The following is a 16,108-nucleotide window of genomic DNA, read 5'->3' on the forward strand; positions in this document are numbered from 1 at the left end:
AGAATTGAAGCTCAGGAAAAAAAAACTATAAAAAGTATAGAAAAAAAATCGGAGCATCTATGAGATAATTAGCAAAAAAATAGTTTATCCCGAAATAATAAACTTCGTAAAATAATTTAAAGTGGAAAATGCCTCATAACTTTATCCAGGCTTTAAAATTTAGGAATAGGCTCGAGAATAGGTGAAAGCCATTGAAAACTTTTCTTGCCGATAAAACATCCAAATAAACAAAAAATGTATCACAATACTTCAATTTATTCACCGAAAATACTAAAAACCTATCAAGTGGCGATTAAAAATTATGATTTTTGTCGTCATGTTAGCAATTCTAACTAATAAAAGTCAAAATTTTATACTTTATTATCATTCACCTTCAACCGACGATCACTTGCATGGTGGTCAGGTCAGGTCAAGTAAATATACAGTAAAATCTTCCTTAATAGACACCTCCGAATAACGGACACCTCTCCACAATGAACATTTTTGTAGGAAGGTAACAATATTAAAATTTACACCTCCTACCAATGGACACCTCTCTACAACGGACAATTAAAAGTTTCCAATCGATGTCCGTTGTTGAGAGATTTTACTGTAACAAGCTATCAAGCCAATTCATTGTTGCTAATATAATTTTTTGCTTGAATTTATAAAAAAGACAAAACTTGATAGACATTATTAGGACACATAGCAACTTTATCCTAATGTTGGTCAAGAATTTTTCACCTGGCCCTCGTATACTTCAGTCTGTGTAAAGTTACACGTTTCAACAATCCAAATAAATTTAACCGAAGAGTATCTAAAACTTTAAAAATCTTTCTTAAAATAAAAACCAAAAAAAAAACATTTTGAGAATTGAAAACAAATTTGAGACTTGGTGCTTCCGCCCCGCGTATTCGGCGCCCGTGTTTGCAATAGCGTGCCGGCAGTGTCACCGGAAGCGGTCGCGTGCCGCCTCGGACCTTTTGCCCGTAACCCGTCGATTATCTAAAAATATGTCAAACTTTAAAGCCCCTCTTTCCCAATCCGCCCCTCCTCCTCATTAACCTGCAGTGTCTATGAAGCAAATCCACTCTCGATCACAGGTAACAGTGTTGAGGAGTATTACGTCACAGGCCGAAAGCAATAATAAGAGTGGTGGTTTAGCTGATGGTATTGATTGGTTAGGTGCCGGCAGCTCCAGGTCCGCGACTGCGTTCCAACCCCGTCTCAACCCTTTCCCTCCCGTTTCACTCAACCTCCATGCACCAGAAGGAGACGCAAGCGGGCGCTTGAGGGGGCTGTGACTGGGGGCTGCGATTATTTCGCACAGTTTCGCCACCATGCGCACTGGGTGAACAGCTAGCTGGGCCCAGAGACCACTCCTAGTGTTGGTGCCTGATGTGACACTACAGTTGTCCTACAAGTGAACTGTGCCGAAATGACGAGAAGCAGGGGACACGTGTAGGTGCCCCAGGACATGGGGCACAGCCGGGTGGTGTGGCCAGCCGTGCTGCTGGCCCTCGCCCTCCCCTGGGCTTCAGCTGGGTGAGTACACCAACACAACACCCACAAAAAACCATCCCCAGCACCGAAAATCACAAGGTCCTACTCCAGACACCTCCCCCGTTAACTCCAACACTTGTTTACCTCTTTGTTCCCCACTTTGAAAAAAGCTATAATCGATTTTTTGGCCCCAAAATAACGGGGTCCTACTCCAAACAACCCTCTCTTCGAGTTGGACACATGTTTGTGTCTTTGGCTCACAGTTTGAAAAAAGCTATAATCGCTTTTTTTTGAGTGTTTGGTGGTGTTTTAGATCGCCGGGGGCAGGAGGCAGCTACTTGGGCGACGTCAACATATCGGCAATTCTCGACTCGTTCAGTGTCAGCTACGACAAAAGAGTAAGACCGAACTATGGAGGTGAGTATGTGTGGAGTTTGTGGTGTTGTTGAAGGGGAGCGTCTCCGTCGTGCGCCCGTTTAGTGTTCGACTCCTAGAGATATGGGCGTTCGGCGTTGGCGCGGGCCGCGTTGGCAGGGTGGGGCCAGATCGATGCTCGGGTTGGGTTGCCTAGCGACGCGCAGCATCTCTCCAGACCGCCATTGTCGCCGCCGGGCGGCGGCGGGCCGAAAGCATCGCCAACTGTGACCAGAGCCAAGCCAAGTGGCCGCCGACTGCTGATAACTAACACAGCGACATGGCCACTCAATAAATGAGTTGAATGTATGATTGCAAACAGAATTTCTGACTTCAGGACTGTATGTGGACTAGTTCCGAGATAAACATTATTATCTTAAAAACGGTACGTGTTTCGCTAAAAAATTAAAACTGAGAGAATTTTCTTCAAGAAGGTGTGAAAACTGCGCTTTCGCGCGATGTTTAAAACTTTATTAAAGTTCCTATAAAATAAAAACAATAAATGTTATTATATCTTCGTTAACAGATAGAAATGTACTAACTTGTCGGCAGTTTGATCCATAATCGATTTATTATAACAGTAAAAATTTTACATACTGAATATAAATTGTTGTTGTGCAGCAACAATTGCCCATTGCTGATGAGCTGCAACTGTAAGCTATTTTCTTCATACCACTTTTTTGTGGTAACATTTCTTGTTCAATTTCAGATGAGAGACTTCGATTCAAAAAAGTTTCAGTCTAATCACATTGTATGACTCTGAGAGATGTTTACCTTCTAATTAGTCCAAATACAGTCATAAAACCAAAAATTCTGTTTCCATTAACCATGCAATTTATAACTTTTTTTGACTGGACTAATCGGAAATAATTTTCAAAATAATAAAAGAATTTTTTTCCAAATTTACATTTTTTTTGTATCTGAATTGCTAGAAAATCCTTTATTACAAGAAATAAGTAGAATTTCCAGTTAAATTCTCCCTATAAGTCCCTGTGTTTACGATAATCAGTTTCATCTATAAATTTCTTTGATTGCATTTGGAATTGCAATTGCAAGATTTCCAAACAAAATACTCGTAAAATTCTTTTGTGGAATAAAATTAAGTAGTTTTAAGGCTAGGTTAAAAACAAATAGAAACGACATGATAAATATAATAGTTATTTATTTTCACCAGGTTCCGGTAATTGGTAATTGACGAAATGTTGAACTTCCAAGAAATCATAATTGTGGCAATATCAGGCTAATTTTTGATAACAGAAAAAAAACTAAAAATACTAAACTATTAAAAAATGGTACTAATAAGGCGATCAGTTTTTTGGATTACAAACTTAGCATCTTTTATACATATCTTCAAACATGTTCATTTACGTACCTATAATTTTATTACAGTTATTTGAAAAATGTGATAAGTTTATTTCTACGTTAAGTTAAGTTTTGACATAAAGTGGAAATCTTTTCAAATTACTTTATTTACGTTTAACCTAGCCTTATAATATAATTACTTTGCTCGATTTTTTTTATAACTATGCAAACAGCCAGTTTATATGACAATTAATTGCAATTAAATTTTAATTCGTGATTAATAACATTTGTTAATAAAAAATAAATTGCAATCTACTTCAAATTTGTTTAATACTAAGTACAATTTAATTTGGTTTCTGTAAGTTGGTTCCAAATGTAAGTAAAAACGCAAACATCTAGAAAAAAGTACGAATTATGAATATTACTAGAGTTTTTATTAAATGGTGACGATTTTATTTGCTAATTTTAAAGTACATGTTAAAAATATTGAACTATGCAATACTCCAACTGTAAAAACAACAACTTCAAATAAAATCATTCTTTTTTCAGGGAAGTGAGAAAACAAAGTTTTTTTTCCGAAAGTTGTTATGTTAATCCGTGATATACAATAAAAATAATTTATTGTTAATATTTGTTGTACTAGTGTATAACGGTGAAAGTATTTTAAGAAGAGAAAAAATAATTAATAATAATTCTTTAAAACTGAATGAGACAACAGTGTCATTTCAAGTGACGCCTTGTTGAAATTTGATGGTTTATATCACCACTGTTAAAAAACATATCTTTATTTCAGGTTTGTAACACAAAACATTTAAGTCTTACTTGAGTTATCAGATTTATTCCGCTTATTGAACAATCAATGCTAAACTTTTTTCAAACTAGAAAAGGTTTAATAAATCGCTGGAATTGTATTTCGACAGTCAATAACTGCTGCAGTTTTTCTAAAAAATTATCGACTTTATCTAAATTCATGACAATTTTATTTTTAATAAAAATGAAAAGAAATAAATTGCTTCTTATGTATCCATTCTGGTTTAGTCTATTTTGGATGAATTGAAATGTCTGTAAAACTGTTGTAAATAAAAAAATCCTATTGCTTTTAACATTTTTTGGTATTGTTGAAAAGATACACTGTTTCTGAAAATGTTACCTACTGATCTATTTTTTATATATTTATATAAAATATATATTATTAGAGTTTGCAATTTGAAAACATTTTTTTTTACTTTTATGCCAACCAACTACAAACAAAAATCCAGCCCTCTCAAAAAATATAAATTTTGGAAAATAAAACTGAGAAATGACAGTGGAGTTAAATAAAAAAATAAAAAAAAATTCGAATTAAGTATAACAGCTTAAATAAGTAAATTTAAAAAAACATTTAAGTGCAGAAAAAGAATAATCAGTAAAAGTCCTGCTAGAACAACTACTACCAACCACTCTCAATTTTTAAGTGACAGCAAGAACAAGAAAATTAACGCAATTTCTCATCGATCAAAAAAATGTTATCAAAAGTTTAAACCAAGCTTTAGGCAATTTTAAACTGTAGTTATTTACGGTGTAGTAAAGTCATTGGTCACACTTAAACCATTTTTTTGTTGGTTACATGTTGCCCATAGCAACGTATTTTCACTATTTTAAAACACGCTTTCCATAGCAAGGTGTTTTAAATTAAAATGTTCTAATAAAAAAAAATTTGAATAACACTCATACGTTCTCGCATACGCTCGTTGTATAACGACAGCGCTCGAACATTAAACTATTAAAAAATTATTAAAATTAAAAGTCACAATTTACAAACAAAAATCTATAATCGTCTCTTTCATACTGTGAAAAATATTTGTGACAATATATAAAGACAACCCAGGTTTGAATGGACTCCTAATTAAATAAAAAATTTGATTTAAAAAAAACTCCCACAGCTGTTAAGTTAAAATTGTTGGGCTGCCAAATAGAATGTGGTTTGGAATATTTTGAATAAAATTATCAAAAACTCTTCAGTTCAGTTTTCTTAAATTACATAAATAATAATTTTCTAGGTGTTGCGTTTTTAACTGCAAAAAAATTTTTGAATAATTCTTGTACATTTATTGAATAAGTCGAAGGCGCTATGGCACCTTGGCTGGGCCCTGTGTGTGACTTGGTATCGGTGGTGGTTTCAGGTCCCCCCGTGGAAGTGGGAGTCACCATGTACGTGTTGAGCATCAGCTCGCTGTCCGAAGTGAAAATGGTACAAAGTAAAAGCGTAAAAAGAGTGTGTTAGAACAAACAATCAAACAAACAAAATCCCGCCCGAGCCTTTCCGCACGCCCGCTCCCTGACTCGCGCGCTTGGCGGCCTGGGGAAGCGGGTTGGTGTTGTTATGTGATGGTTGTTGGCTTGCAGGCCCTCCCGTCGTGGTGGGAGTCACAATGTACGTGCTGAGCATCAGCTCGCTGTCCGAGGTCCAGATGGTATCTATCTAAAGCCGGCCTCTTGTATTTGTTGTGTCGTGTCCCGCCGCCGCCGATTGCCAGCCACGGCCTCGTTCGAGCCTGGTGCCGCCGTCGAGCGGGGCCGCTGGCGGCACTGGCCTGTGGGGGCAGGCCGAGGGCACGTGTTTCATTTGATTTGGTTTTCATGTCGCGACACCTCCTCTATCAATCTTTGCGCTTGCAGGCCCGCCCGTCGAGGTGGGAGTCACCATGTACGTGCTCAGTATCAGCTCCGTCTCCGAAGTCTTGATGGTACTTACTCACTTCAATTCTTATATTAACTACTACTAACAAGTCACTTGTACTGTACCGCATACAGGGGGTGTCCTAAGGTGCGGACAACACCTCGAAAACTTACTTTTTCAAACTTGGAATACACTGAGACTAAATAAATCGCAAAAAAATTATTCGAAAGAGATAAATAATCACTTGAAAAAATCACTTGTAGCGATGACCAAGAAGACGGATTTACTTTAATATGCTACTGTTTTAACACTGTTGTATAAATTCGATACACAAATGGCAAAATGTTTAGTTAATTTATAACTAACCCGGCGCATCCACCATTTATTCCACGTATCTTATTAACTACCAATAATGTAATATGTGGTTAATAACTCTGGTTTGTCAATGTTTTAATACTACTTTACATACAAAGTCCATATAAAAATAGTAAATTTCTAAGTTATTCCATAACTAACCCGGCGCATCCACCATTCATAAACATTAAAAAAAAATTAAAAATTTTTTTAACAACCACCATGTGACATGCAATTACTACCAATGTTAAAATTGCAAAAATACCATAAATTTAGGTCTTGTTAAATATTTGGTGTAAAGGAAATGACAAAATTTTTTTTTAAGAAAAAAAAATTACACAAAGAATTACACTAATTTACGCTGTATCTGAGCCGAAATCTTGTCACTTCTGGGCAACAGTATTACAAACCCACACTTAAAATACAGTGTGATTCTTAAATGGACCGACAAATTTACCCATGGTAGTACCTAATAAGTACATGCTGAAAAAAATAATAAAAAATTCTTAAAATCACCATTTTCAAAATAAAAATATTTAAATTTATGATGGAGATCATGCTTACGCCACTGATATGCTTGATATACATGATCATTGCAACAATAATTACTGTGTATTTCCAATATTCATGATGAAAATGAGCACATTTTGTTCTAATACAACTATTTAAACTCATGTGAGCCGCAAGTGACACGGATTAAAGATATTTCTATCCCTACAAAATAAAAGCTTAAATTGCTGCAGGTCGTCTCTGCTTATCCTTGGATGTAATGTGCTGAAATTGTGTCGGTCTATTTAAGAATCACCCTGTAGAAATTCTGACTGATTCTGATTTGAAAACTACTTCTAACAGTAAATAAAATCGACTGTTAAATTTATAGCATCATACAATAAGTAATATTTTATAAACCAGTGTCAACTAAAAAAACTATCCCGGCGCATCCACCATTTATAAACACTTAATAATTGAAAAAATATTATTTTTTAACAACCACCAATGTGACATGCAATTACTACCAGCAATGAAATTGAAAAAATAAAATTTAGGTCTTGCTAAATATTTGGTCTAAAGGAAATGACAAAATTTTGTTTTTTTTTAAGAAAAAAAAACGTACACAAAGAATTACACTAGTTTACACTTCATCTGAGCCGAAACTTGTCACTTTTGGGAAACAGTATTACAAACCCACACTTTTCCAAAGCTATGGAATGAAATACAGTGTGATTCTTAAATCGACCGACAAATTTTTACTTATGGTAGTATCAAATAGGTACATGCTGGAAAAAATAATAAAAAAATTCTTAAAATCACCATTTTCAAAATTAAAATATTTAAATTTATGATGGAGATCATGCGTACGCCACTGATATGCTTGATATACTTGATCATTGCAACAATAATCACTGTGTATTACCGATATTCATAATGAAAACAAGCACATTTTGTTCAAATACAACTATTTAAACTCATGAGAGCCGCAAGTGGCACGAATTAAAGATATTTCTATCCCTACGAAATAAAAGCTTAAATTGCTGCAGGTCGTCTCTACTTATCCTTGGATGTGATGTGCTGAAAGTGTGTCGGTCTATTTAAGAATAACCCTGTAGAAATTCTGTCTGATTCTAATTTGAAAACTATTTCTAACAGTAAATAAAATCGACTGTTAAATTTACAGCATCAGACAATAAGTAATATCTTATAAACCAATGTTAACTAAAAAACTATCCCGGCGCATCCACCATTTATAAACACTTAATAATTGAAAAAATATTATTTTTTAACAACCACCAATGTGACATGCAATTACTACCAGCGATGAGATTGAAAAAATAAAATTTAGGTCTTGCTAAATATTTGGTCTAAAGGAAATGACAAAATTTTGTTTTTTTTTAAGAAAAAAAAACGTACACAAAGAATTATACTAGTTTACACTTCATCTGAGCTGAAACTTGTCACTTTTGGGAAACACTATTACAAACCCACACTTTTCCAAAGCTATGGAATGAAATACAGTGTGATTCTTAAATCGACCGACAAATTTTTACCCATGGTAGTATCAAAAAAGTACATGCTGAAAAAAATAATAAAAAATTCATAAAATCACCATTTTCAAAATAAAAATATTTAAATTCATGATGGAGATCATGCGTACGCCACTGATATGCTTGATATACTTGATCATTGCAACAATAATCACTGTGTATTACCGATATTCATAATGAAAACAAGCACATTTTGTTCAAATACAACTATTTAAACTCATGAGAGCCGCAAGTGGCACGAATTAAAGATATTTCTATCCCTACGAAATAAAAGCTTAAATTGCTGCAGGTCGTCTCTACTTATCCTTGGATGTGATGTGCTGAAAGTGTGTCGGTCTATTTAAGAATAACCCTGTAGAAATTCTGTCTGATTCTAATTTGAAAACTATTTCTAACAGTAAATAAAATCGACTGTTAAATTTACAGCATCAGACAATAAGTAATATCTTATAAACCAATGTTAACTAAAAAACTATCCCGGCGCATCCACCATTTATAAACACTTAATAATTGAAAAAATATTATTTTTTAACAACCACCAATGTGACATGCAATTACTACCAGCGATGAGATTGAAAAAATAAAATTTAGGTCTTGCTAAATATTTGGTCTAAAGGAAATGACAAAATTTTGTTTTTTTTTTTAAGAAAAAAAAAACGTACACAAAGAATTACACTAGTTTACACTTCATCTGAGCCGAAACTTGTCACTTTTGGGCAACAGTATTACAAACCCACACTTTTCCAAAGTTATAGAATGAAATAAAGAGTGATTCTTAAATAGACCGACAAATTTTTACTTATGGTAGTATCAAATAGGTACATGCTGAAAAAAATAATAAAAAAATTCATAAAATCACCATTTTCAAAATAAAAATATTTAAATTTATGATGGAGATCATGCGTGCGCCACTGACATGCTTGATATATATGATCATTGCAACAACAATCACTGTGTATTACCGATATTCATGATGAAAATGAGTACATTTTGTTCTAATACAACTAATTTAAACTCATGAGCGCCGCAAGTGGCACAGATTAAGAGGATTTCTATCCCTATAAAATAAAAGCTTAAATTGCTCCAGATCGTCTCTACTTATCCTTGGATGTGATGTGCTGAAAGTGTGTCGGTCTATTTAAGAATAACCCTGTAGAAATTCTGTCTGATTCTGATTTGAAACCTACTTCTAACAGTAAATAAAATCGACTGTTAAATTTATAGCATTAGATAATAAGTAATATTTTATAAACCAGTGTTAACTAAAAAACTATCCCGGCGCATCCACCATTTATAAACACTTAATAATTGAAAAAATATTATTTTTTAACAACCACCAATGTGACATGCAATTACTACCAACGTTGAAATTGCAAAAATACCATAAATTTAGGTCTTGTTAAATATTTGGTCTAAAGGAAATGACAAAATTTTGTTTTTTTTTAAGAAAAAAAAAACGTACACAAAGAATTATACTAGTTTACACTTCATCTGAGCTGAAACTTGTCACTTTTGGGAAACACTATTACAAACCCACACTTTTCCAAAGCTATGGAATGAAATACAGTGTGATTCTTAAATCGACCGACAAATTTTTACCCATGGTAGTATCAAAAAAGTACATGCTGAAAAAAATAATAAAAAATTCATAAAATCACCATTTTCAAAATAAAAATATTTAAATTCATGATGGAGATCATGCGTACGCCACTGATATGCTTGATATACTTGATCATTGCAACAATAATCACTGTGTATTACCGATATTCATAATGAAAACAAGCACATTTTGTTCAAATACAACTATTTAAACTCATGAGAGCCGCAAGTGGCACGAATTAAAGATATTTCTATCCCTACGAAATAAAAGCTTAAATTGCTGCAAGTCGTCCCTACTTATCCTTGAATGTGATGTGCTGAAAGTGTGTCGGTCTATTTAAGAATAACCCTGTAGAAATTCTGTCTGATTCTAATTTGAAAACTATTTCTAACAGTAAATAAAATCGACTGTTAAATTTACAGCATCAGACAATAAGTAATATCTTATAAACCAATGTTAACTAAAAAACTATCCCGGCGCATCCACCATTTATAAACACTTAATAATTGAAAAAATATTATTTTTTAACAACCACCAATGTGACATGCAATTACTACCAGCGATGAGATTGAAAAAATAAAATTTAGGTCTTGCTAAATATTTGGTCTAAAGGAAATGACAAAATTTTGTTTTTTTTTTAAGAAAAAAAAAACGTACACAAAGAATTACACTAGTTTACACTTCATCTGAGCCGAAACTTGTCACTTTTGGGCAACAGTATTACAAACCCACACTTTTCCAAAGTTATAGAATGAAATAAAGAGTGATTCTTAAATAGACCGACAAATTTTTACTTATGGTAGTATCAAATAGGTACATGCTGAAAAAAATAATAAAAAAATTCATAAAATCACCATTTTCAAAATAAAAATATTTAAATTTATGATGGAGATCATGCGTGCGCCACTGACATGCTTGATATATATGATCATTGCAACAACAATCACTGTGTATTACCGATATTCATGATGAAAATGAGTACATTTTGTTCTAATACAACTAATTTAAACTCATGAGCGCCGCAAGTGGCACAGATTAAGAGGATTTCTATCCCTATAAAATAAAAGCTTAAATTGCTCCAGATCGTCTCTACTTATCCTTGGATGTGATGTGCTGAAAGTGTGTCGGTCTATTTAAGAATAACCCTGTAGAAATTCTGTCTGATTCTGATTTGAAACCTACTTCTAACAGTAAATAAAATCGACTGTTAAATTTATAGCATTAGATAATAAGTAATATTTTATAAACCAGTGTTAACTAAAAAACTATCCCGGCGCATCCACCATTTATAAACACTTAATAATTGAAAAAATATTATTTTTTAACAACCACCAATGTGACATGCAATTACTACCAACGTTGAAATTGCAAAAATACCATAAATTTAGGTCTTGTTAAATATTTGGTCTAAAGGAAATGATAAAATTTTGTTTTTTTTTAAGAAAAAAAAAACGTACACAAAGAATTATACTAGTTTACACTTCATCTGAGCTGAAACTTGTCACTTTTGGGAAACACTATTACAAACCCACACTTTTCCAAAGCTATGGAATGAAATACAGTGTGATTCTTAAATCGACCGACAAATTTTTACCCATGGTAGTATCAAAAAAGTACATGCTGAAAAAAATAATAAAAAATTCATAAAATCACCATTTTCAAAATAAAAATATTTAAATTCATGATGGAGATCATGCGTACGCCACTGATATGCTTGATATACTTGATCATTGCAACAATAATCACTGTGTATTACCGATATTCATAATGAAAACAAGCACATTTTGTTCAAATACAACTATTTAAACTCATGAGAGCCGCAAGTGGCACGAATTAAAGATATTTCTATCCCTACGAAATAAAAGCTTAAATTGCTGCAAGTCGTCCCTACTTATCCTTGAATGTGATGTGCTGAAAGTGTGTCGGTCTATTTAAGAATAACCCTGTAGAAATTCTGTCTGATTCTAATTTGAAAACTATTTCTAACAGTAAATAAAATCGACTGTTAAATTTATAGCATCAGACAATAAGTAATATTTTATAAACCAGTGTTAACTAAAAACTATCCCGGCGCATCCACCATTTTTTGACACAAGGAAAAATTAAAACATATGATATAATTGAACATTTAATATTCAGGAAAGTTTAGTTAATGGGAAATAAACATAATTCGACACACTTTAAAATCTTAACACGTATACACATTGTTAGAGCAAATTTACTATGTATTTCACTTCACACGCGATGATGTCACTATTACTCGAGAACGCGATAAATTAAGAAGACTGCTCTCTTTCTACCTCTGCTCTCTTTTTGCCTAACGTAAAAAACACTTGAAGAAACGTTAATAATAAACATCCTTTAAAGAAATAACTGGTGCCAAATTGTTTAAAACCATTATGCTCTTTTTTGTTAGTTATTTTTATACAAATTCTAACAGTTCATTCGAGATCTAAGTTACACAAATAAAAAAACGTCCTTTTACTAATTTAGATATATTTAGGAATGTTTTCGAACACGTTAAAACAGTCAGATATAATTTTAAAGTTTGATAGTATAATAAAATGTTCCTTCAAATGATTCAACAGACAGACTTTTGCTGTGAATTCTTACCTTCTTAATTACAACCAAACACTCACAAATTATTTATCGAGTTGTAAACTTAACGTAGGTTAAAATAAATTTCTCTAAATCACTTTTTAATTTTGTGATTTATCATTATATACCGAATTTACTTAGAAAAAAAAACTGTTATCTTAAATTTCTTAATTCTGTACGGTTTGTAAATTTTTTTGTAAAACATTTGCTTTGATAAAGTAAAAAGTTTAACAAAGCATTTCTTAAAGAAAATTGTGGAGTCATGAGAAAAGCGTAATGAACAAAATCATAAGTTTGAAATATTATATTTTTATTTTCATTTTCTCAGTAAATGCCATTTCATAAATTACAAAATTGTATTAAAAATCTGTAAAATTTCATAAGCGACCAGTTAAATTTTACAAGTTTGTAGATTTTGACAAAAGAAAAATTAATTTCAAATCGTTTAAATATACTTACAAATACTTGTAAATTGTTAGGTAAGCTGACTTTAAGAGTACCCCTCCTATTAACGTTGACTCACAAGAGCAAGTGACTAAACGGGAAATAAAGTTTTGTTAACTCTATTAAATTTATCATTATTAATCGATTTGTAAGAAGTTACTCAAGCACAAATAAATTACTTATTACATGAGGTCAAGGCAAAGATGCACAAAAACTGTATGTGATCCATAACATTGTATTTCAGCGTTGTTCCACCAATGCTTTTTTTTAGTTTTTAAATTGTTGTTTACCGAACAAAAAAAAACAAACATATTATATCTAATCAAAGGTGCATCATTTTTACGACAATTAAAGATAGATAATTAAGCTATTATAAATAAATTATTTGCTATAGCTGTTCCAGTTCGATAAAATTCAATAATTTAATAATAACAAATCTGTAAAACTTTTATCCAAGAAGTATATTCGAATTGATGCCATAAGGCAACCAAAATCTGAAAGACAAATAAATACGTAAATTATGCTATAATTTTTCGTTAATTTTTAGTGTAATTCTTAAACACAAATTTATAAAAATATTTATAGACCTTTTTCTAACACTGTCCCGGCGCATCCACCATTTTTATAGCACCTGAAAAACTATTTATTTGCACGCAACTTGTTTTTAATTTAATTATGTTTCAAAATAAAAAAAACAACAATTTTACACAAAATCTGGCTTTTTATACTTTTCATCCATCATTTTTGGAGTTAAGCATGCAAATATTCTGCTAATTTCTACCGAGTGCTCAAAAACACAGTCATGATCATCACAATAGAATTTGTTCAACAATAAAAATAAATTACTTCCAAAACCGTTTCTTAGGAAATAATTCCCAGAGTTTGCACATAAACAAATTTTAATTTTTTGAATGATTAGATTTTTCTATTAATTAAAAAAAATGGTAAAGTCAAATTGTAAAATTAAAAATAATTGTTCATCATTGTGTGAAGAAGCGATTACTTAATGTTTATCATAAAAATAGTAAAAAATACACTATCCCGGCGGATCCACCATTTTTGTAGCAACCGAAAACGATTTATTTGTTCGTAACGTAAAATAAAAAAATTACATAAAATTTAAATTATTTGTACTTTTAAGCGCTGTCTTAGCGCATCCACCATTTTTTAGGTTAAACATGCAAATATTCTACTAATTTCTAATCTACCAGGTGCACAAAAACACAGTCGTGATCGCAATAGAATTCGATCAACAATAAAAATAAATTACTTACGAAACGGTTTCTAAAGAAATAATTCCCAGAGTTGGCACATTTACAAATTTTAATTTTTTGAATAATTTTAGATTAAAAAAAAATGGTAAAGACAAATAAAAAAATTTAAAAAAAATTGTTCATCATTGTGTGAAGAAACGATTGTTTATCATAAAGACAGTAAAAAATAATGAAAACTGAAGGAGTTAACAAAATAAATTTGTATCTTCAGATTTTTTAAAATAAGACTTTTACTAATTAATTTTTTCAAGATGTTTCCCTTAATCCATTCATGCTTCTCAACACCGTATAAACTAAAGTGTATAAAATGTTACGTATGTTTCATACGTCATTATGTTTTTCAAAAAACACTAATTTGAGTTAATTTTATCAAATTACGTGGTGTAGCATTTAAAGACAATTAATTAAACCCAGTTTAATATTATTTTTTATTATAATTTTTTCAACTAAAGCAAAAATACATAAAGATTTCAACATTATTATGCCTCCTTGTTAACCCGGCGCATCCACCATTTTTGTAGCAACCGAAAACGATTTATTTGTTCGTAACGTAAAATAAAAAAAAACAATTTTACATAAAATGTGAACTATTTGTACTTTTAAGCGTTGTCTTAGCGCATTCACCATTTTTGAGGTTAAACATGCAAATATCCTACTAATTTCTAATCTACCAGGTGCACAAAAACACAGTTGTAATAGCAATAGAATTTGATCAACAATAAAAATAAATTACTTGTGAAAGGGTTTCTTAGGAAATAATTCCCAGAGTTGGCACATCTACAAATTTAAATTTTTTGAATGATTTAATTTTTTTTAATTCAAAAAAATGGTAAAGTTAAATAGTAATAGTGATTTTTTGAATGATTTGATTTTTTTTAATTCAAAAAAATGATAAAGTCAAATAGTCAAATTAAAAATAATTGTTCATCATTGTGTGAAGAAACGATTACTTAATGTTTATCATAAAAACAGTAAAAAAATTGAAAGAGTTAATAAAATCAATTTGTAGCTTCAGATTTTTTAAAATAAGACTTCAGTATTTTTTTCAAGATGTTTTCCTTAAGCCACTCATGCTAAAGTGTATAAAATGTTACGTGTGTTTCAGACGTCATTATGTTTTTCAAAATACACTAATTTGAGTTAATTTTATCAAATTACGTGGTGTAGCATTTAAAGACAATTAATTACACCCAGTTCATTATTATTTTTTATTATGATTTTTTCAACTGAAGCAAAAATACATAAAGATTTCAGCATTATTATGTCTCCTTGTTAACCCGGCGCATCCACCATTTTTACTATAACAGCCTTAACTTAAAAAATATTGTTTAACAAAACTCACCGTCTTACTAGTACTAAAATTAAAAATAGTTGTTCATCATTGTGTGAAGAAACGATTACTTAATGTTTACCATAAAAACAGTAAAAAATAATGAAAATTGAATGAGTTAACGTAATAAATTTGTAGCTTCAGATTTTAATAAGACTTCAGTAATTTTTTCAAGATGTTTTCCTCAATCCACGTATGAACTAAAGTGTACAAAATGTTACGTATGTTTCATACGTCATTATGTTTTTCAAAAAACACTAAATTGAGTTAATTTTATCAAATTACGTGGTGTAGCATTTAAAGACAATTAATTAAACCCAGTTTAATATTACTTTTATTATAATTTTTTCAACTGAAGCAAAAATACACAAATATTTCAGCATTATTATGTCTCCTTGTTAACCCGGCGCATCCACCATTTTTACTCTAACAGCATTAACTTAAAAAAAACAAAACTCACCGTCTTACTAGTACTAACTTTCACAAAAATGTCTTTGTTTTCGACATAGAAAATAATATCAAATTATTAGTTTGTTATTAAAAAGCTTTCTCTGGTTCAGTTACGTGTCTAATTAAACTTTCCTTCAAGTTATCAAATTAAAGACATAT

At 31.4% G+C, this 16,108-nt stretch overlaps 1 protein-coding gene across 6 annotated transcripts in view; it reads left to right on the forward strand.

Annotated features, from left to right (window-relative positions):
- Positions 1-978: 978 nt before the first annotated feature.
- Rdl (Resistant to dieldrin) overlaps positions 979-16,108 on the forward strand; it is a 56,172-nt gene continuing 41,042 nt past the window's right edge. The window contains exons 1-3 of one of the 6 annotated variants that reach the window (XM_015984597.2): positions 979-1,524; positions 1,796-1,899; positions 5,361-5,428. In XM_015984597.2, coding sequence (XP_015840083.1) covers positions 1,457-1,524; positions 1,796-1,899; positions 5,361-5,428 — 240 coding nt within the window. In that variant the 5' untranslated portion in view covers positions 979-1,456. Of the gene's footprint in view, positions 1,525-1,794; positions 1,900-5,360; positions 5,429-5,583; positions 5,652-5,856; positions 5,925-16,108 lie in introns of those variants that run through there. The other 5 variants (XM_015984598.2, NM_001114337.1, NM_001114292.1 and 2 more) reach the window with 5 other exon arrangements.

Source organism: Tribolium castaneum, chromosome 1, assembly GCF_031307605.1.
Source record: "Tribolium castaneum strain GA2 chromosome 1, icTriCast1.1, whole genome shotgun sequence".
In the NCBI taxonomy this organism is placed as follows: Eukaryota; Metazoa; Arthropoda; class Insecta; order Coleoptera; family Tenebrionidae; genus Tribolium; species Tribolium castaneum.